Here is a 21,985-nt window from a genome sequence, read left to right as displayed (position 1 = left end):
TCTCCCTTCCACTCTCTCCAAAAAGCAATGAAAAAATATCCTCAGATTAGGATTAAAATGTAAAGCTCGGCCACTCTGAACCAGGAAAGCACTGAAAGAAGCAAAAATGACCCACGGGCCCCGCAGGGCAGCCCACACTCGTTCCGCACGAACGCGACTGGCCACCCGCCCTTCCCTGCAGAGGCCCAGGCGGGCCAGGCGTCCACGTTCCAGAACCCTCCCCACCGGGCGCAGGCTGCCCAGGAAAGCAACTCCCCAAGGACGGGGGCTTGAACACCTCTGATCTGGGGAGGAGAAGACCTGTAAGGACGACCCCAAGCACCAACGACATTTCCAAGGAGGCTCGGCCCGGGCAGAGCTCCCGCCCCGGGCGCAGGGCCCCCTCCCGTCCCGCCCTCTGCGCGTCCCGCCGGGGGACAGGCCGCGGCAGGAAGCACCTTGAGGAGATGGAGCGCGTTTCTCTGCCTCCTCCGGAAGCCCGCCCTGGTGCTGGTGGCGCCGAACGCGGCCCGGATGCAGCTGGGGCGGCCGGCCCTCAGACCCGCCATGGCTCGGGCAGGCGAAAGCCGCTCACTGCACTACAGCCCCGCTCCTGGGACGAAGCGGGTCAGCGGGTCAGGGGCGAGTGAAGGGCTGACCACCAAAGGCCGGAGGGAACCTTCTGGATGTAGGAACCCGTCCTGCCTGTGGCGGTCGCTCCACCGGGTACACTTGTCAAAGGTCAGCGCTGTGCGCCCAGAGGGTGAGCTTCGCTGTAAGTCACACGTCAGCGAGACAAATCCGGGGAGCGTTCAGAATCTTTTTAATGAAAAGAAACCCCACAGGCCGCTGGCGGTGCAGGCAGGTCACCCAGGATCAATACCTCAGCCTGGGGAAAGCCCCTCACGGGGAAATGTCACACCGTCATGGACACGGAGAGTTCTGGAACACGGGAGTGCAGAGGGGACCACCATCCAGCTCAAATGTCCTCCCTGCTTTGTTTTGTTTCTTAACAGATAAATTTAAGCCCAGGCTGGGGACTGACTCACCCAAAGTGATATAAACTCAGCTTTTCCTAAAAACTTTGGAGTTGTTAAAAACAAATTTTTAAAAAAATGTGGAACACTAGCCCAGCCGGCGTGGCTCAGTGGTTGAGTTTTGACCTGTGAACCAGGAGATCGCGGTTCGATTCCCGGTCAGGGCACATGCACTGGCTGTGGGCTCGCTCCCCAGCAGGGGGCGAGCAGGAGGCAGCCGATCAGTGACTCTCATCATGGATGTTTCTCTCTCTCTCCCTTCCTCTCTCTGAAATCAAGAAAAACATATTAAAAACAAAAAACTATACACCCAAAAAAACAGAGAACATCTACTCTAAAAACAAACAAACATAAAAACCAAAACAAAACTAAGAGAGCAGGAGTCTACCAACCTCCGTGGAGTTTCATGTCACGCGGTTTCCTCGAGAATCCCGGGGGAGGCTCCACGAGACCTGTTGGAAATCGTCCGTCACAAACAAGCACCACCTGCAGCAGGCTTTGCCTGAGGGACGCAGGTTCCCAAACTGGGCTCCTCGGAACACCCGTTCTCAGGCCTAGAAAGCAACGGTTCAGAGAAACACAAAATTGTACACACCAGACCTGAAGGCAGCGATTTTCAACACTTTTCATCTCACAGCACATAAACTAATGACTAAAATTCTTCAGCACACCAAAAAATATATATTTTTTGCTGATCTGACAAAAAAGTAGGCATAATTTTGATTCATCCACACTGGATGGCTACTGTTGTGTTGGCTGTTGTCATTTTTTATTTGACAATTTAAGGGAAAGGAGGTCAGTGACCCTGACTACTCAGGTACTGCTTGTTTTAAAAATTCTTGCGGCACCTGGTTGAAGATCGCTGCCCTACGGCATCCTCGTTTGAAATGTCCCTAATGAAGAGTTCAGAAGTCACCACTCTGCCCAAGAGTCACCAAATCTCTACCTTCAAGCAAGCTCTGTCCATGAAGCTCCGAGTGCCCACTGCCCCTCTGGCACCTGTCCAGGTGCATGCAAGAGCACACACATGCACACACACGCACACGCACGCACACGCACGCACAGCCATGTGAACACACACTTCACACCATGTGTCATTCTGGTCCCAAGGCTCCACCCACCACCTCTGGTGACCCCCGTTTTCATCTCCCACCTCCAAACCCCCGCACCCCACTGCCCAGCTTCCTGTGGGGTTTCTAGTAGGTTCTTCCAACAGCAGAGAGGTCTGGATCAGACTCTCCGCTGGAGCCTCCAGAGGGAGCCACCCAACACCTGGACTTCAGACTCTGGCCTCCAGGACTGAGAGGATGCATCTCTGTTGTTAGAAGCCACCCAGCTGGTGGTCATCTGTTAGGGCCACCACCGGAAAGCAATGCACCCTGTTAGGTACAAGGGCTATTATTCAGAGGAAAGTGACGTGATCTTAAAGATTTCCACTCTTTTTGTTTGAACAAGAGCAGCCTGGTCGGCGTGGCCCAGCGGCTGAGTGTCCACCCAGGAACCACGAGGTCACATTTCAATTCCCCCTCAGGGCACATGCCCCTGTTGCGGGCTCGATCCCCAGTAGGGGGCGTGCAGGAGGCACCTGCTCAATGATTCTCATCATTGATGTTTCTCTCTTGCTCCCTCTCCCTTCCTCTCTCTGAAATCAATAAAATATATTTAAAAGAAGAGCCAGTCGGGGCCTGTCTACTCTGTGAGGAATGCGAGACACGCCAGTCTGGGCTGGAGGCTGGAATCCAACATTTAAGTACCAAGGGCAGCAAAAGACCGGGCTGGACATGAAATCACCCTGAACCCAATCCTGGTGGCCAAAACGTCAATCATTTAAAGTGACGCCATTTCCAATATGTGGGAGAAATAACCCAACTAGTGGGGAACACAGAGAAAAAGGGAAGGGAAAAAAGTTCTATTTTTTAAAGGTATCATTCCCCAATGTTATATTTGAGCTTTAGATAGTAAAAAACAGAAACAATCCCAGCCCCCCCTCCCCACTCCCCCCCACCCCCACAACCTAGGAAAAAGTCACTTTCAGACTCACCTCAGGGGTGTCAAGAAGTCATAAGCTGGCAACCTGAAGTTTTAGAACAGAAAAGTTAGGGAGCAGCAAATCAACTTCTGGCCAGTTCTTCCTTATAGCCCTTGCCCATCCTGGCCCCACCCCATCCATCCTGGCCCCGCCCCCGTCCGTCCTGGCCCCGCCCCCGTCCGTCCTGGCCCCACCCCGCCCGTCCTGGCCCCGCCCCTGTCCATCCTGGCCCCGCCCCCTGCCCATCCTGGCCCCACCCCATCCATCCTGGCCCCGCCCCCGTCCGTCCTGGCCCCGCCCCCGTCCGTCCTGGCCCCACCCCGCCCGTCCTGGCTCCGCCCCTGTCCATCCTGGCCCCGCCCCTGTCAATCCTGGCTCCACCCCCTGTCCACCCTGGCCCCGCCCCTGTCCTGACTCCACCCTCTGTCCATCCTGGCCCCGCCCCTGTCCATCCTGGCTCCACCCCCTGTCCATCCTGGCCCCGCCCCTGTCCTGACTCCACCCTCTGTCTATCCTGGCCCCGCCCCGCCCATCCTGGCCCCGCCCCTGCCCATCCTGGCCCAGCCCCCTGCCCATCCTGGCAAATTTTCCTAATGAAGCTTTTTAAACTTTTGTAAATAGAATGTGTAACGCATGAGAGAACACTGGATAATAGCAAAATAATTTTTTTTAAATAATACAAACTAAATGCCTGTCGACAAGGCAAGAAGGGGGAGAAGATGATGGGTCGGGACCTTCCCAAACAGTCCAAAATCCCAGGGGGGAGTGGCCAGGCCTGAGAGCCCACAGCTCTGCCTGGGGACCGGCCCCGCCTCCACCCCTGGAGCCAGGCCCAGGAGTGGCCCTGGGGGGACAGGCCAGCTCCCCGGCCGGCTGCCCCTGTGGGCGCCGACCGGGAGCCTGGGGGCCCCCAGGAGCAGGGGCTGCCGACGGAGGGTGGCGGTGCCGTCCAGGGAGCCAGCCGCTGAGAGGAGGGGTCAGGGCGGGCCGCTGGCCTGAGAACCAAGGGGGCGGTCAGGGCGGGTGCAAAACGGGTTCGGAAGTTCTCCCGACGGCCCTCGGCAGCCGACCAGCGCCTCCCGCTCACTTTCCCGGGACCCGCGGGCTGCCTCCTGCGACCCCGCGCGGACCAAGCCCCCGCCTGCAGCCCCCCGGGCGGGCCTCACCTGCTGGCTGCGCGCCGGCCTCTCCACGGAGCCCGGGCTCCTCGCGGGCCATCAGATCACCAGGCTCTACAACCAGAAAGGAAAGCGTTTCCGGGCGCAGGGGCGCGCGGCGCGCACAGCGCAGCACCCCGCGGGCCTGACTTCTCGCTTCTGATCGCTTTCCTTCGAGGGGGCCGCGGCTAAAACTGCATTTTGGAGGAAATACTGAGCGGCTCGGCCCGCCGACGCCAACCGGCCGCAGGCGAGTCCGGGTACCCAGGATCCTCCTGTGGGTCTGGGGGTGTGGGCGGGGGCCACTGCCCACGCGCAGGCTGGTTGCCCCCCAGGGCCAAGCAGGGGCAGCCCCGGCCACCCCGTGACGGACGCCGCAGGGGGCGCCCTTTCTCAATTCCTCGCTCATACCCGGGTGAGCCGGACGCGCCCCCACACCAGCCCCCACCTCACACCAGGGTCTGCGAAGCAGGGACCCCCCTCACGGGGTGAGAGCGGGGTGTGGCGAGGTCCTCGCTCCCGAAGGGCAGGGACAGCCCCCCACACCCTTTTGGGGGGGCAACGCCCTCACTCCCACGGGGCAGGGACCCCCACGCAGGAGCCGGGCTGCGCGGCCTCGGGGCCCCCCCTTTCTGAGGGAGGCACCCCTCTCCTGTCCGGGCCAGCCCGCAGCCCGCAGCCCCTGGCGCCTGGCGGGCGCACGTGGCCCGCGCACCTGGCCTCGCAGGCCGCGCCCACCTGCCGCACTCGGGGGGCTGCGCCCCCGCTTCCCGGCCCCCGTGCAACCTCCGGGGTGGCAGGGAACTGGGGCGGGAGGGTGGCTCCGAGAAGGGGCGCCGTCACTCCAGTCGGGGCCACCGGAGTCGGGGACGCTGACCCCGCGCAGCTGGGGCGGCCTGCAAGGGCCGGGGTGCGGGGCGCGGGCCGGCGCCGCACCCACCTCCTGCGCGGCTCGTCCATTTTGCGCGCAGAGGGATGGTTCCTGAGTCAGGAAGGAAGGTCTGGGGGCCAGACCCCCGCTGTGTGACGTCACAGGCATCTCCATGGCAACGAAGCACGCGGCTCCCGGGAGCCGGGATGGGGCCCGCGCCCCCCGAGGGGCGGAGTGTCTCCTGCGCGCCCGCCGCCCAGCCAGCCCCTCGGCAAAGCTCCGGATCCTTCCTTCCGCGGGGCCCGCTCCACGCGGGACCGGGGAGGGCTTTTCTAATGCATAATTTTGCCGCAAAACCTTGAGCGACTCCCCCGTGCCCTGGGACGTCCAAGCCCTTCCCCGTGGCCGCGCGCTCGCCCCGAGACCCGTCCGCGCGCCAGGGCTGCAGCCACGCGCGCCCCTCCCAACGCGGGGAGGCTCCAAGCGCTCTCCCCGCCGACCACCCACAGCGCTGACTTCGCCCGGAGATGCGCCCCCCACCCCGCCTCCACCCCGCCTCCACCTCGCCAGCGTAACTTCTGTGGCCTACTTTGGCACCGCCTCCAGGAAGCCTTCCTTGACCTCCGAGATCCGGGTTAGGAGCCGCTCCTCGGTGCGCCCACTGCCGACCGGCCTCCCTAGAAGGCGCCTGTTGATTTCTACGTGGCCCCTTAGACCGTCCTCCGCAGCCCAGAGATGCTCAACCCCCATCCCCCCCACCTCCCGCACAGGAACTGCTCAGCAACATATTTTGGACGAACGATGAACTGGTGAATTAAAGATGCCACAACTAAGGTTACCTGCTCAGCCACTTACTACTATTATTATTATTAGCAGTTTTGGAAGTCAGAAACTGAGGGTCTTTCAACTTTGTCTATTTTCAAGATCGTTTGGCCCGGCCGGCGTGGCTCAGTGGTTGAGAGCAGACCCATGAATCAGGAGGAGAGCGGGTCTGGCTTGGGTCAGGGCTCACGTGCCGCTGCAGGCCCAGTAGGGGTGCAGGAGGCAGCCGAGAGTGACTCATCATTGATTTTCTCTCTCTCCCGCTCCCTTCCTCTCTCAAATCAGTAAAAACGTATTTTTTTAAAAAAAAATTATTTGGCTCTTCTGGGTCCCTTGCTTTTCCATGTGAATTTTAGAAACGACTTGCCGATTTGTGAAACAAACGCCAGCGGGATTTTGCTAAGGATTGTTGCGAAGCGGTAGCTCACCCTGCGAGTCCTGCCGTCTTAGCATTGTGCCTCCCAGCGCCGGAGCGAGGGATGTCCTTTCCTGTATTAGGTCTTCTTTGTTTTAGCAAAGTTCTGTGGGTTTTTGCGTGTGAGTCATATATTTCTTTTGTTCAATTTATTTCTAAGTGTTTTTGATGCTATTGTAAAAATAGAACTGTTTTCTTAGTTTTATCTTTGGATTGTTCATTGTTCGTGTATAGAAATACAACCGACTTTCGAACGTTGACCTTGTGTCCTGAAACCTTGCCGAACTTGTTCTAATGGGGGGTGGGGGGGGGAGAGAGTCCTTATAATTTTCTATATACAAGATCATGTCACCCACAGATAGAGATAATTTTTTCTGCTTCCTGACCAATCAGGATGCCTTCTCTCCTTTTCTCTTGCCTGATGGCCCTGGCCCCAACCTGGAGCGCAGTGTTGAACAGCACTGGTGACAATGAACAGGATCCTGCCTTACTCTCGCTGTGTTTCCTCTCGGAACCAAGTGCCTGGAGTATGTCCCAGTTACACAGATGTGCTCAGGGATGGATGAAGGGCTTACAGGTGAAACCATGTCACAAAATCCAGGGGATGCTTCAGAAAGCCCGGAGGGGGTGCTTCGGGGGCTGTGGTTCTATCCATCCAACCATGTAACAAGTGGGTGGCTGATCTATCAACTTTTTCATTCGGATTTGTTAGGGTTTTGTTCGTTTTTTATCTGGAATTTAAAAAACAACACTGCTTCTTTTGGGACCCCCGTTCCAGCTCTAGAACGTTCATTGGTCAAGTGCTGAAGCCCTAATGTACTTTCATAAGAAGAGGCTGGCCCAGCCGACGTTGAGCGTGATCTATGAACCAGGAGGTCAGGGTTCGATTCCTGGTCAGGGCACATGTCCGGGTTTCGGGCTCGGTCCCCAGTGGGGGGCGTGCAGGAGGCAGCGAATCGATGAATCTCTCACTGTTGATGTTTCTCTCTCTCTCTCTGAAATCAATAAAAACATATTTAAAAAAAAAAAAAATGTGTTTTTCAAGCAGGCGAACACCGTTGGCAAACGACGTGCTCAGCCCACTGGCTCTTCGGATCATCATGGAATCTTTGTTCAGTTTTTAATGGAGCTATTAATACACCATGACTCACCCAGGGCCCTGCTTCCTGGAGTGTTCTGCCCGGGGAGGGGAAGCAATGTTCCTTCCTACGGACTTTCAAAGGTTGGAGCAGATCTTGAAGGCTTAGAAAGGGAACAAAAGGTTCCCGAATTATACAAAGTTATTTACACAAATTTTCATCCCCACAGGAAGGGGGAAACCTAACAAATTATATGTGCCCAGCTATTCATTCACATCCACAAATATGTACCAGGGGCACCGGCTGGTGGCGACGAATGCCACACACCTTCCCTCGTGGGGACAGGCAAAGGGGGGAGGTCGGACTGAACACCAGTCGCCGCAGGACAACTGTGAGAAATGCCACGAAGGGAGAGGCTACAGGGGCCAGACAGAGGTAGGATTTAGGCCAGTCCTAGGGGGCATGAGGACCATTGCAGGCGACTTACTGCTTAATGGGTAGGCTTCTGTTTGGGATACGTAAAGGTTCTGGAACTAGGCCCTGTCCAGGCAGTTCGGTTGGTTAGAGCATCATCCCAAAACACCAAGGCTGCAGGTTCGATCCCTGGTCAGGGCACATACAAGAAACCAATGACGCGTCAATAAGTGGAACAACAAATCCATGTCTCTCTCTCTCTCTTCCCCCCTTCCTCTCTCTCTCTCTGAGATCAATAAAAAGAGGAAAAAATAGATACTGGAAATAAATACTGGTGATGGCTGCACATTTTAAATGTAGTTAATGCCACTGAACTGTACACCGAAAATGGTAAATTGCATGTTCTGTACATTTTACCACAATTAAAAACAATAAGACTGCCCTGGTCAGTGTGGCTCAGTTAGTTGGGCTTTGTCCTGTGCGATGAAAGGCCACTGGTTCAGGTTCAATGTCCAGTCAGGGCACATGTGCAGGTTGTGGCTCAGTCCCCGGTAGGGGGCAGGTGTACAGAGGCGGCCAGTCTATGTTTTTCTCTCCCTCCCTCCCTCCCTCCTTCCCTCCCTCTTCCTCTCTCTCTAAGAATCAATAATAATGTTTTTGAAAAAACATAAGACCATTCCTAGAAGGGTAACTCTGGCGCATGAATACCTTGAGAGAGGGGCTCTGTCAGGTTTGCACAGCCCACCTGCGTGCTGAGACTTCCCTGCCTCAGGAGGCCAGTGGGAGATGAAAGGGAGTTTGGAAATCTCCAAAATAAGTTAAAAAAAATGAAGGAGTGTAAGCTAAAGTGTCTGTAAGCTGATATGCTTAGGCTCATTTATTAACAAGTATCTGAGCGTGTGCCACGTGCCAGACACTGTTTAAAGCATTTGGGACAGATCAATACTGCATGTTTATTCTCAAAACTCAGGACAGGTCACGTGGGCTCCCCTCAACCCCGTCTTCAGAGGCAGAGCGGAGCCTCAGACGCCCACCCCAGGTTTGACCCTAGTGCTGAGGGGCAGGGAGACCACAGGGGTTGTCAAGGAGCCTGCGCCCTCCGATCGGTTTCCTCTGTAAGACAACATGGGGGGGGGGCTGGGATGGAGCAAGGGGCCACAGGACAGGATGGTGGCACTGACTTACCAAACCACCTCAGTGTTGCTGGCGTTAAGGACATTTTCCAGGGTGGGCATGGGCCCCACTATTTAGAAGCAGCCACCAGCACAGGCCACGGGCCGTCCCAGCAGGTGAGCTGTGCAGCAGTCCCGGTCCAGGCCTGCGGGCCGGGCTCACGGTCCAGACACACGGTTCGTGATTTCTACCCTCCAGCTCTCTCATCACTCAGACCGTCCACTCTTCCTTCCCAAGGCCGAGCCGTCCAGGCTCTCAAGCCTGGCGATGCCCCCTCCCTCGTCCTGGCGAGCTCCCTGCGCCCCTCTGTTGAAATAAGGTCAACCTTATGCCAGCAGTTACCGTCTTCCAGGAGCTTCCCCACACCTTGCCCCTCCTTGCTGTCCTTATACCTCCCCTGGGGGCCTCATGGCCTTCACTGTAGCCACCATAGCTGCGTTGCTCTGCCCACCTTCCCCAATGACACCGTTTTCGTGTGTGGCCCCACCAGACTGTACTGGGCCAGCTCTTAGTGGGTGTTCAATAAAAGCGATGAACACATGTGCCTGGTAGGGATAGCTAGAAGTTCAGAGGACCAGAGACGGTGAGGGTGGAAGTAGTCTAGGAAAACTTCCTGGAGGAGGCGAGGCTTAGACTGGGGCTTGCTGGACGTTACACTCTGGACATTATCTGGTAGAAGCGAGCCTGAGTAAGGTGATCTCATAGGACAACAGGAGGAAAGGTCCCACCTGAGTAGGTGAGTCTTTGGAAGGAACAGCTGTCAGTTGCTGAGCACTTGGTAACGCCAAGCACCTGCTGAGTCTGTTCACCTGGAAAATGGCAGAACAGCCTTGAAGGGACTAATTTACAAATGAGGCCCGAATGCAGGGGTCCATGGGCTTGCTCAAGGTCACTTTTGGACGCCAGGAGGCTGCTTTCTACATCTTTGCTTCTTTTTTTTTTTAAAGATATATTTTTTATAAATATATCTATTGATTTCAGAGAGAGGAAAGGAGAGGGAGAGCTAGAAACATCAATGATGAGAGTCACTGATCGGCTGCAGCCTGCAACCCGGGCATGTGCCCTGACCGGGAATCGAACCCTGATCGCCTGGATCCTAGGTCGACGCTTAACCGCTGAGCCACGCCTGGCCGGGCGCTTCTCTTTTCTCATGAGCTATTAGGTATAGCCCACCATTAAACTCACCCATTTTAAGCTCTATGGACTTTAATAAATATATACACCTGCGCAATCATCATTTCAAGTTTTTGGACACTTACAAATGTTCTCTCCTGCTCCTCCACAATCAATCCCACCAGGACTCCTGGTGGGCCCCAGATTACCCACTTTTCCACCCTCTGATGTACTTTTGCTTTTTTTGGAATTATATGAAATCACATCGTATGTAGCTTTCACTTAGCATAATGCTTTCCAGAACCCACAACTTAACGCTGTTTTCCAACACTGCTCCTGTTTACCCAGGTCTCTCATTTTTTAGTTCTGTGCCCAGGTGTTGCAAAGCCTTCTGTAAAGCTTGTTTTTATTTAGTATATTACTGTGAATGAACAGAGATTTAACGCTTGTCGCTAACACAAATTCAATTGGGTTTTGTATATTTATCTTCTAAGACTTTGCTAAATTCAGTTTTCAGACCGTTTTTGTAAATTCCTTACTGGTTATCTACAGATAACCAAGTAATCTGTGAATGAATTTTATCTTTTCCAGTCTGTACCCATCTTTGCTTTTTCAGTGCAAATTTTAGCATCCAGTCCCCCCTCAGCAGGATGGGACTAATTACAGGTGTAAAACCACATTGGTTTTTTTAAAAAATATATCTTTATTGATTTCAGAGGGGAAGGGAGAGGGAGAGAAACATCGATGAGTCACTGAGCAGCTGCCTCCTGCACACCCCCTACTGGGGACTGAGCCTGCAACCCGGGCATGTGCCCTGACCGGTAATCAAACTGCAATCTCCTGGATCCTAGGTCGATGCTCAACCGCTGAGCCACGCCGGCTAGTCCACATTGGGTTTTAAAGCAGCAGGTGAGGGACTTCTGGTGGCCTCTTCCTGGGGTGCCAGCATGGTGTGTATGCCCCACCCACTGGCCAGGCGTCCCTGCTCCGTGTGGGTTACAGGGGGACAGTTCCAGATACACAGTCCTTGTCTACTTGCCATAAACGTTCTCCCAGTGACTCGGAGGGAGGGCAAACTCAGTGGGAGACCACTTACAGAAGTCCTTGGCTTGCAAGTTCCCTCAAGCACCTGCAGCTTGGATTTGAATGCAATCTTGAATACTCTTACGAGAAGCGTTGGCACCTCCCTGTTGCCCTTGCCAGTCAACCCCTAGTTTCAGCAGGTATACCCTACACTTCCCCCAGCTGGTAACCTCTCAGTAAGGCACAAAGGCAGGAAGACTAGGGGCTTTGGGGTTAAATGTGGGCTCAAATACTGATGCCTCAATTGAATTCCTAACAACCCCACCTCAGAGTATTTTAAGGAGTAAATGCGATCAGTGTTCACCAGGCACTAAGTACCTACTGAGCACGGACTAGGGCACTGACCTTCCCCAGTGTCTAGAATCCCACGCTCCCCCTCCTCCATTAGCCACTATCGCCTTTTATAGGTGGCCTTAGACTCCAAACCCAAATCCTATATGGACCAATTTTTCTTAAAAAAAAAAACAAGAACAAAACACTACATTAGGACTTCAGCCATCCCTGTCCCCAGCCCCCAGGAGGGACCATGCTTCTCCTCTCATCACTCTCTACCCACCATTACCCGCAGCTCAGCATCTAGCCGTGCACCCTGCCTCAAGCTCAGTAAAGCAACAGAAAGAACAAGGCAAGGTATTGGGGGGTCGGCAGTAAGTAGGTTAAGAAAGAATTTGGAGACATTCCTAAAGTCAAGGTTTCAAGGGGCTCTATTGAGACTGCAAGGTGTTCTGGAAATGCCATAAAAAGGAAGTTTGGACATGATACCCCCCTAAGGTAGACCTGTCGATTAGAGAATGTATTGGAGGGAGACGGGGAGTGTGTGCTGTCTGATAGACATTCTCTCACACCTGCCACCTGTGTCCCCCGGGAAGGTCACAGTGAGACCCAGGGCAGTCAATGTGAACCATCTTTTTCCTGGACTCTTCTGGGCAAGGTGTGTGTACCTAATGCTGTTACATCCTGGGTTCATCTCTAACAGCCCCCCAAGTAAGACATTTTCACATAACTTTTCCTTTTAATTTGTCTGTATTTGCAACAACCTTTTAAAGCAGAACATGACAAGCGCTACATTTCTATTCACAAAACTTGCTCCGGGGAACTGCTGAAGGGCTTTACAACATGCCTGGGTCAGCTTACAGTTCTGAAGCTACTCTAAACACTTCTCTGAAACAAGCCCTATGGAAAGCTCCTCCCATCAAGCTGCTCAGCTCAGCACACTAACTTCTAGAGGCCGTACATGCAGTTGATAACTACAGGGTGTGTGAGGCTTAGAAAGTAGATCCTAGGGGATGAAAGTTGTTTTAACCATGGATGTATCTCAGAAAACTTCAGCGACAGAAGATCTTGTCTACTCAGGAATCTGCTTGAGATAAACACTTTAGACCACAAAGCTAACAAACAATAGGCAACACGTATCTTACAGCAAACATAACCCCGTTGTTAAAACAGGCCAACGCGAACTAGGAAAGCACGGTGAACTCTGCTTTAGTGCTTGGAGCATCACAGTATCATACACCTAGAGGGAAAGAAACCGGATCTTTCCTTTAAGCAGTTATCATGCCATACACGTTTTTAAAATGTTAACAAAAATAAAGAAAGAAGTCCTTGAAAATATATCATCCAAGGGAATGAAGGTAAAGTATCGAACACGTGTGCAGGTCACCCTCCAGTGAGCTCAGTCGACTTCCTCCATGCGTGAGGTGTCGTCGTCTCCTTCCAGGGGCGGCATCTCTTCGGTCACAGCAGCACTGCTCTCGTCAGCAGTGGGGTCATCTTCATCGATACCTGTTTGGAAATAAAAGCTGTGTATTAGATTTCTTAAAACCAACTAGCCTAATACTACTACTGGTTTAGAACCACTTTCAATGGTGAGCAATTACAGGGTATACGAGTCTCAGCTCCATTTTTTAGCCCTTACGGACTAAGGACCTATTTATCCAGCCCTTCAACACGTGACTTTAATGTTTCCCAAGCAGGGTGAGATAGTCCAATTGTGACCAAGGTGCTAAGAGTTACCCCCTTCATCAGTCACGATAAGTTCCTTCTTTGGACAACACAGACTTACCAAGACCCAGCTTGATCATCCTGTAGATCCTGTTAGCATGTGTCTGGGGGTCCTCCAGACTGAAGCCAGAGGACAGCAGCGCAGTCTCATAGAGCAGGATGACCAGGTCCTTCACAGACTTGTCGTTCTTGTCTGCCTCCGCCTTCTGCCTCAAGGTCTCGATGATGGAATGGTCTGGGTTTATCTCCAGGTGTTTCTTGGCTGCCATGTAACCCATTGTTGAGTTGTCTCTCAGGGCTTGAGCCTTCATGATCCTTTCCATGTTTGCTGTCCAGCCATATGTGCTTGTGACAATGCAGCACGGGGATGTCACCAATCGGTTTGACACAACCACCTGCAATCAAAGTATTAAGTGATGAACGGGGCTAGAAAGATTCTGTCACTGCAACTTCTCAGCACCTGTCCCATCTTTACTGTGAAATGAAGTCTCAGGAGCCCGAGTACTGAGGAATCAGAAATATCATGCACTTGCAAACTTAGGCATCCCACTGAACGGAAAGGCTGAAGCTTTCTATTCTAAATTAAGAGGATTTATATGGGGGCCATGTATGGCTCAACTTTAAAGAAAAAAAAAATTCTAACATAGCTTCTAACAAGTGTAAAAAATTAGCAAATGTAAGTAGCAAGAAAACATACCTTTTCCACTTTTTTCTCCAAGATGTCCTTCATGATTTTGCACAGGTTTTCAAACTTGGTTTTTTTCTCTTCCTGTTTCTTTTTCTCTTCTTCATCTTCTGGAAGTTCCAGGCCCTCTTTGGTGACCGACACTAAAGTCTTGCCCTCGAATTCCTTCAGCTGCTGCACACAATACTCGTCAATAGGCTCGATCATGTAGATCACCTCCAGGCCGTGCTTCCGGAGGCGCTCCACAAAGGCCGAGTTAGCGACCTGGTCCTTGGTCTCACCTGGTATTGAAGAGTTACTTTTAGACCTTTCACAAGAGGTTTCCCTTCCTTTGACTTTTCTCATCTAGTCAGATCTAACCACCACCGGTATGGCCAGCTCATGTTAACTACCTTGCCTAGACTAGCACCTACTAACATGTAGGTACTGCCACACGGGTAGGAAACACCCACAGTTCCTGTGAGGTTACAAGAACCGAGGTGAGACGTGACGTGACCACTCGTCCATTACCTGTGATGTAGTAGATGTGCTTCTGGTTCTCCTTCATCCGTGTGCAGTAGTCCTTGAGGGAGACCATCTCGTCACCAGACGCGGATGTGTAGTATCGCAACAGCTCCGAGAGCTTCTTCCGATTTTGAGAGTCTTCATGGATTCCAAGCTGAAAGAGAACATTAGCTTTAGAAAAAATTTTCCTGCATTAAAAAAAAAAAAAGTCATTTAAAATCTGAGAAGCCAGTTTTCATTATCGCTAACACTGGAATGTGTTTGCACCAACCTTAATGTTTTTAGAGAACTGCTCGTAAAACTTTTTGTAGTTCTCCTTATCTTCTGCCAGCTCAGTGAAGAGTTCTAAGCATTTTTTGACCAAATTCTTTCTGATGACTTTCAAAATTTTGCTTTGTTGCAGCATCTCCCGGGAAATATTTAGAGGAAGATCCTCAGAGTCTACCACACCTCGAATGAAGTCTGAAAGAATATAAAAACCAGAGTCACTCCACAAATATGTAAACCCCCAAACCAAAGAGGAAGGACTCCCCTCCCCCACGCTTAAATCAAGAACGACTTGAACCAGTGACAGTGGTCGAACCTCACACCCAACCCCACTTACTCAGGTACTCGGGGATCAGCTCCTCGCAGTTGTCCATGATGAAAACCCTGCGCACATACAGCTTAATGTTGTTCTTCTTCTTTCGGTTTTCAAACAGGTCAAAGGGAGCACGTCTTGGGACAAAAAGAAGTGCCCTGAATTCCAGCTGTCCTTCCACTGAAAAATGCTGCAATAAAGCACACACGGCATCACAATCGTGGACAAACACCTGCAGCTGCAGCTCAAAGCCCTTTAGAGGGGTAGGGATGAGAAAACTTGACTCCAGGCAGAAGCCGCAGAGGCTGTGCTATCACTCACCTTCACCGCCAAGTGGTCCTCCCAGTCATTGGTCAGGCTCTTGTAGAATTCCCCGTACTCCTCGTTGGTGATGTCGTCGGGGTTCCGGGTCCAGATAGGCTTGGTCTTGTTCAGCTCCTCCCGGTCCACATACTTCTCCTTGATCTTCTTCTTCTTCCGGGCCCCGTCCTTCTTCTCTCCCTCCTCCTCGTCAGAGCCCACATCCTCGATCTCCGGCTTGTCCTCGGGCTCCTTGTCCTCCTTCCCCCGCTCCTCCTCCTTCTCCTCCTTCTCGTCGGCCTCGTCGTCGCTGACCTCTTTATCACGTTCCTTCTCCACCTGCAGAGACAGTCCCTTCCAGCGTGAGGACGTTGACCGAACAGAGGGGAGAGACCTCACACCAAAGCCCATGACCCGAGAAACACGAACCAAAAACTTCTCGTCAATACTTGATGTCCGTAACTAAATACAGCCCTGAGCACCTGGCGGGAGGAACAGACTTCACACTGGTCCAGGAACTACGGCCAGTGTGGGTGTTTGCCGGAGCAGATCGCACAGGACTCAGCCCCTCTGGTCATCCGCACACAGGCTGTGGAAACTTACAAAGAGTGTGATGGGGTAGCCGATGAACTGGGAGTGCTTCTTCACGATCTCCTTGATCCTCCTCTCCTCCAGGTACTCGGTCTGGTCCTCTTTCAGGTGCAGGATGACCTTCGTTCCACGGCCCATGGGTTCCCCTGGGGGAGGAGCAGAGAAACCAATTTAACTTCAATCTCAATGGCCAAGTCAAGGTAAAAAAACCACCACCTATCAGCTCTCAAAGGCATACCTGACCCTTTTTGAACAAACTTATAAAGCAAGCTTTACTGTTACTGGATGGAGCCCCACAGCCGTTACCTGCCTCACCCAAGATAAACAGCCAGGATGTTAGGCTATCACACTATCGCTGCTCCCCAGCTCCGGCCCCAAGGTCAGGCAAACTTCACAGCGGACACTGCCTATGCCCCGCTCCCTCCACGCCCCCACCAGCTTGCCCAGCGCGTTAGGCCCTTAGGCGCCTACCTACGTCGGTCCTGACGGTGAAGGACCCTCCCGCGGAAGACTCCCAGGCATACTGCTCGTCGTCGTTATGCTTGGTGATCACAGTCACTTTCTCAGCAACCAAGTAGGCCGAATAAAAGCCGACACCAAACTGGCCGATCATAGAGATATCCGCGCCAGCCTGCAGGGCTTCCATGAACGCCTTGGTTCCCGACTTGGCAATAGTACCCAGGTTATTGATCAAATCGGCCTTGGTCATTCCAATCCCCGTATCCACGATGGTGAGGGTCCGGTCTTGCTTGTTTGGAATGAGGTTAATGTGCAGCTCTTTCCCAGAGTCTAGCTTACTAGGATCGGTCAGGCTTTCGTACCTGATCTTGTCCAGGGCCTATCAAAAAACGCACATCGTTAAGCGCAAGAGCCTCTAGATGTTGAAATTACCCTCAAACCAACCCCCCCCCCCCCGCAGGAAGAGACGACTTACGTCTGACGAATTTGAAATAAGCTCCCTCAGGAAGATCTCCTTATTCGAATAGAAAGTGTTGATGATCAAGGACATCAGCTGGGCGATTTCCGCCTGGAAGGCGAACGTCTCCACCTCCTCCTCCTCCATCGGCTGGTCGTGGGCCTGGGTCTCCTCCGGCATCTGCGAACGACCCCGGGAGCCGGTGGGAACCCCGCGCGCACGTCCGCAGCAGCGCCGGGGCCCAAGAGCCGCCCCCCGTGTGTGCAGAGCCTCACTTCCGACACACGCGAGACCGCGGGGACCCGAGAACGGGGGGCGGCCCGCAAGGCGATGACCTCATTCCGGGCCGCGCGGCCCGCGGGGCGCGCTCCCCCCGAGCGCCGGCTGCTCGCAGGCCGCGGGCGCCGCCTCGCTGCAGCTCGGACCCGGGGCAGGCCTTCCGGGCGCCGAGCGGCCCCCTCCCGCTGCCCCCGCGCCCCACGGAGCCCGCCGCCCGCCGCCCCCGAGGGGGAGCGAGCCCGCAGCAGGCCGAGGCCTCCGCGCCGGACCACGGCCGCCCCGCACCGGCCGGCGGACGGGCCTCGGGGCCGGGCCGGGTCCCCCCGCCGCCGCCCCGCCGCCCCCCGAGCCCCCCGAGCCCCCCGTTTCCCCCCCGCGCCCCGCCCAGAGGCCCCCCGCCGCCCCTCACCTTGACTAAGGGTCCACGAAGGCTCCGCAGCGACGCGACACCAGGACGCAGAAGCAACTGGCGCGCACGTCCGCGCCGCCCTTATATAGACGCGGGCCCGCCCTGCGCGCGCCGCGCCTTTTCCAGAAGCCTCGCGAACCTTCCGGAAGCACCCGCCCCAACCGCTGCCGCGGCCGCGCGCCCGCGCCTGCGCGCTGGCCGCCGCCCGCGCCGCCCCCAACCGCCGCCGCAGCGCGCCTGCGCGGCCCGGAATTCTCCCGAAGGTCTCGCGCGCGCGCAGCCGCCCCCCGCCCGGCCCCGCCCCCTCCGCCGGCGCGCGGGTCCCGCGCCCCGCGCCCCCCGCCCGGCGGCGCCCCTGCCGCTCGCCGCCTGCGCCCGGGGCCTGGGGGCCGGGCCGCGCTCGCGCCCGGTGGCGTCCGCGAAAGTGAACTTGTGCTTCTCGTGTCCCCGGGGTGTCAGCTGCGAGCGTTAAGGGCAGGGCAGACCCCCCATTCCTGCAGGCGGCGCTCGCGGCCCCAGAACCGGGTCCCCCAGCGTCGGGGGCTCGGTGCCAGGCTCAGGCAGGGGTGGGGGGCAACGAGGAGAGGCTCCGGGCCACTTTTAGGGGCTTGGGGGCGGGGTTGCGGGCTGGGCAGCCTTGGGGAGGTTGGGGTAGCTATGGGGGGCCGGGGGGCCGGGGGTGGGAGACCGGACCGCATTGCATCGGGCAGTGGAATTCGGGAAACACGTGCGGGGTGACCAGGGCATGCTCCCCGGGAGGTACCCCGACCCCTGGTTTCTGCCTTCGCGAGAGGGGAGCCCCCCACCCCGCGAGGGGCGCGCTCCCGACCCCCGGAGGTAATGCTGAGGGTCCGCGCGCCCCCAGGATCCGGGGCGCAGGCCACTGCGCGCCTGCGGGGCTGGTCGGGTCCCCACGCCCGCCGCGCGCAGGGGACACGCTGGATGGCACGCGGACGTGGTCCCCCCGAGTTCCCCAAACCCACGCGCAGCCCCTCGGTTTCCCTAAAACCGCGCGCCCTGCGCACTCCGAGGGCCCCTTGGTCTGAAATTCCGACGTTTCGTGGACAACGTGCTGCGCCCCCAGCGACACCCTTCGTGTCGCTGATTTTGCTGATTTCAGGGGTCCCTCTAGGTACCTAACTCGTGGCTGGGACGGTTAACATGCCCCAAAAGCCAGTTTCTAGTTGGGGACGAACCCGCCAAGTGCCTGGAGCCAGGCCAGGGGGGAGGGTAAGACGGGGCGGACCCTGCGGCTGGGCGCTTGGGGGGAGGCAGCTGAGCCCCCCACCCCGACCCTGACCCTTGGGGGACCCCCGGCTCGGCTCCTTTGTCTCTGGCCCCTCCCACCGCCGCCCCCTCCTCCGCACGCCCCGGGCCTTCTGGAACCGTCTAGAAGCTCCTTACGATGTAATAAAAACTTGTCGGAGCGGCCCCTCCCCTGGCTCGCCCAGTTTTTCCGGGGACCGGGTTTTCACCCCGGGGCCCGGGCCCCACTAGGAGCGCGTGCAGCCGGCGCGGGGCGTCCCGAGCCGCGTCAGAGCGGGAGCCGCAGGACGGAAACCCCGCCCACGTGGGGAGGCCCGCGGGGCGCAGCGGCCCTGCCCCCAGCTGCCGCAGGGCTGGGTTTCCCGGCGGCCTGGCCGCGGGGGCGGCGAGGGGGGCCGGGGAAGAGAGACGGGGCGCGACGGCAGCTGCAGGTTCCCGGTGAAGGTTCCCACGCGCTGTGGCGGCAGGTGCCTCCCCACCGCCCTGCTGCTCCCCCGACTTGGAGGCCTGGCGCACTTGTTTCCACCAGGAGGGTTAGGATTCCCTGCAGATGAGCCATTGCCGCCCCAGCGGTGAAATTCTCTCTGGGTTCCTGGAGCCCTCTCCGCTCTCCAGGGAACTTGCCCCAAGGCTGCCCGGGGACCTGTTTCCCAGCAAGCCCCGGCTGTCCCGTCCCTGCCACCTTCCAGGCCCTCCTGCCCTCTAGCTCTCTCCAGCCTGCCTGGGTTGGGACCGGGGGTTTCGGTCCTGTCCTCTTTGACCTCTGGGTCACCACCACTGCCCTCCTGAGGCCTCTGCCTCGGTTCCACCATCCGCTTGCTGTCCTTTCGGTTCCTCCCGCCCGCTGGAGGCTGCTTCTGTCTCCTCCGCAGACTCTTCCCGCTCCCTGGCCTGGTGCTGGAGCTCTTGGCACAGTACCCAGGCCAGGCCTCTTCTAGCTCCAGACCTGGACGCTGAGGCACTTCCCCCACCTACCGGGCCTTCTTCCAGGGCACTCTGGCCAGGCGATGGTCCCGCCGTCTTCTAGAAGCCCAGGCATCCCGGCAGGGGACCTGGATGAGCCCTGCATTTATGCCTCCTGAATACCTCCAGCCCACCCTCCTCTCTCCACTGTCACTCCACAACCACCTCCCTAAGTCCCTCAGCGCTGTCCACACGACCATCAGTTCACCTGGAAGACGTCTGCAGCCACCTGACTGCTCCGTGCTCCTGCTCAGGTCTGTCTCCACCCTGTAGCCAGAGCGAGCTTTGAGAACACAGATCTCACCCTGTGAATCCCCTCCTCCACACACTCCCCAAGCCCTCAGGGACACCCCACCACCCCTAGGAGAAAGGCAGCTCCCACGGTGCTCCCTGTCACTCCTTTTTAAGCCTCACTCCAGGACCCACCCCACAGGGCTGTGCACATGCTGTTCCTAGGGCCTGGAACACCATTCCCCGTTTTTCTTCTAATATCCTTCCCAGTGGACCTTCAGCTCACGTATTTCCTTAGGGACCCCTTCCCACCCCCACCTTGCCCTGAGGTGAAAAGGCTCTAGAACTTGAGCACCTCCTTCCCAGCATGAGCCACATGGCTCACCCACTTCACAGCCCTCCAGCCCCCCTTGTCCACTCCCAGTCACTTCCTTTTCTGCCCAGCCTCTTCCTGCCTCCTCAACTCTGTATTTCTAACACATCTCCAAATCCTGCAGATTTAGCTCCTAATTATTTGCTGAACTTGTCCCAGCATGATTTTGCTGTTGGGGGAAGCTGACATTTGAAACTGCCTCCATTGGAAATCCTCAGTGTCCCTCCATTCAGCTGGGTTACGAGGCGCAGACTCTAGATCCAGGTGCCCTGGATTCAAATCCCAGCTCTGCGTTTGCCTGCCTGTGTGACACAGGCATGTCATTTACCCTCTCTGTGCCTCTGGCGCAGCATCTGTAAAATGGGCATGAAAATGCCTTCCTCACAGGGTTGCTATGAGGCTTACATGGTTTGGGAAATGGCCAGGACGGGGTCTGGCTCGCAGTAACTGCTATGCACGTGTTCATGAAAGTAAATAACCTTCTGATTTCCCTTTCGATTTCTTCTTTGACTCATGGGTGATTTTCAAAAGTGTTGGTTTCCAGATATTTGGAGACCTTCCAGATATCTTTTTATTATTGGTTTGTGATATTTAATTCCATTGTGATCAGAGATCACTTGGTGTGATTTAAATTCTTCCAAATTTATCGAGAGTTATCTTGGTAAATGTCCTGTAACAAAATGATTATGCTGAGGGAAAGATGCCAGTCATTTATATAGAATTTTAGAAAATGCAAAGTAACCTATAGCATTAGAAGGCAGATTAGTGGTTGCGTGTGCATGTGTGTGTGTGTGTGTGTGTGTGTGTTCGGGGTAGGGCTGCTGCGGCCAGGAGGGGGATGCAGGGGCAGGAGGACACTGGGTGACGAACCTGCTCACTCGCTAGTTTGCAATGATGGTTTCACGGGTGGGTGCCTGTGCTAACGCATGTCAAACTGCACTTTAAACATGCCCAGTTCATAGCATATGGCAACTATACCTCATAAAGCTGCTTTTTTAAAAAAATGATGTTTAGCGAAGACCTAGGAGATGTGTTGAAAATCAAGTTATACGGAAAATTCAGTGGTTCTACTTTGGAGAGAGAGACAATTGACTGGGGAGGGTTGGGCAGTGAAAGCACAGGGCGCTGGGCCAGGGGCTTGACATGTGGCCTGAGGACCATAGGAGACACTGGAGGCCTCCCCTGGGGCCCCAGTCAGACCTGCTGCCACTCTGACTGGTGTGGGTGAAGTTGGGACCAGCAAGACCCAAGAAGGAGCAACTGTAGAGCTGGTGGGTGGAGAGGGGTTAGGCTTGGGAGGGACCAAGGAGCTAACAGGCTGGGCGAGGCCATGGAGTCCACAGGATCCTGCCTGGATGGGGGTGTGGTCACCATGTTGTAGCAGGTGATCAGTTCAATGTTGCCAGTGTTGGGCCTGAACATCTATGGGGCATCCGAGTGGATGGGTGTCCAGTAAACAACAGGGTGCTGGGGATGTGAGCATGAATGGGTGGGAGGGATGGATGGGAAGGAGGGGACCTGCCGGGCTTGGAAGGCGCAGGATGGCAGTCTCTGTGAAGGCAAGGGCTGGGAACTGGGAGGGAGAGGAAACTGGGGACAGGAGGCTGGCCTTCCAGGGGGATGCAGTGTGGGGCACCTGGGTGGCAGGACTCTCCCTCCCTTCACCCTCCCACCTCCCCAGTCTCTTTCGGACGCCCCCCTGCTTTGAGTCAGGC

General features: G+C 55.7%; 1 protein-coding gene across 1 annotated transcript; it reads right to left on the bottom strand.

Annotated features, from left to right (window-relative positions):
- Positions 1–12,176: 12,176 nt before the first annotated feature.
- On the bottom strand, positions 12,177–17,506 carry HSP90AA1 (heat shock protein 90 alpha family class A member 1). Its single transcript, XM_087818158.1, has 11 exons — positions 17,438–17,506; positions 16,768–16,929; positions 16,305–16,671; positions 15,846–15,979; positions 15,264–15,581; positions 14,967–15,132; positions 14,634–14,824; positions 14,369–14,516; positions 13,871–14,139; positions 13,235–13,568; positions 12,177–12,954 (listed from the first exon to the last, which is right to left on the bottom strand). The coding sequence occupies exons 2-11, from the start codon at positions 16,927–16,929 to the stop codon at positions 12,845–12,847; spliced, it is 2,199 nt and encodes a 732-aa protein (XP_087674284.1). The 5' UTR covers positions 17,438–17,506; the 3' UTR covers positions 12,177–12,844.
- Between the last annotated feature and the right edge of the window lie 4,479 nt (positions 17,507–21,985).

Source organism: Miniopterus natalensis, chromosome 1 (assembly GCF_054644295.1).
Source record: "Miniopterus natalensis isolate mMinNat1 chromosome 1, mMinNat1.hap1, whole genome shotgun sequence".
NCBI classification, from domain to species: domain Eukaryota; kingdom Metazoa; phylum Chordata; class Mammalia; order Chiroptera; family Miniopteridae; genus Miniopterus; species Miniopterus natalensis.
This window is presented reverse-complemented; position numbering and strand designations above follow the sequence as displayed.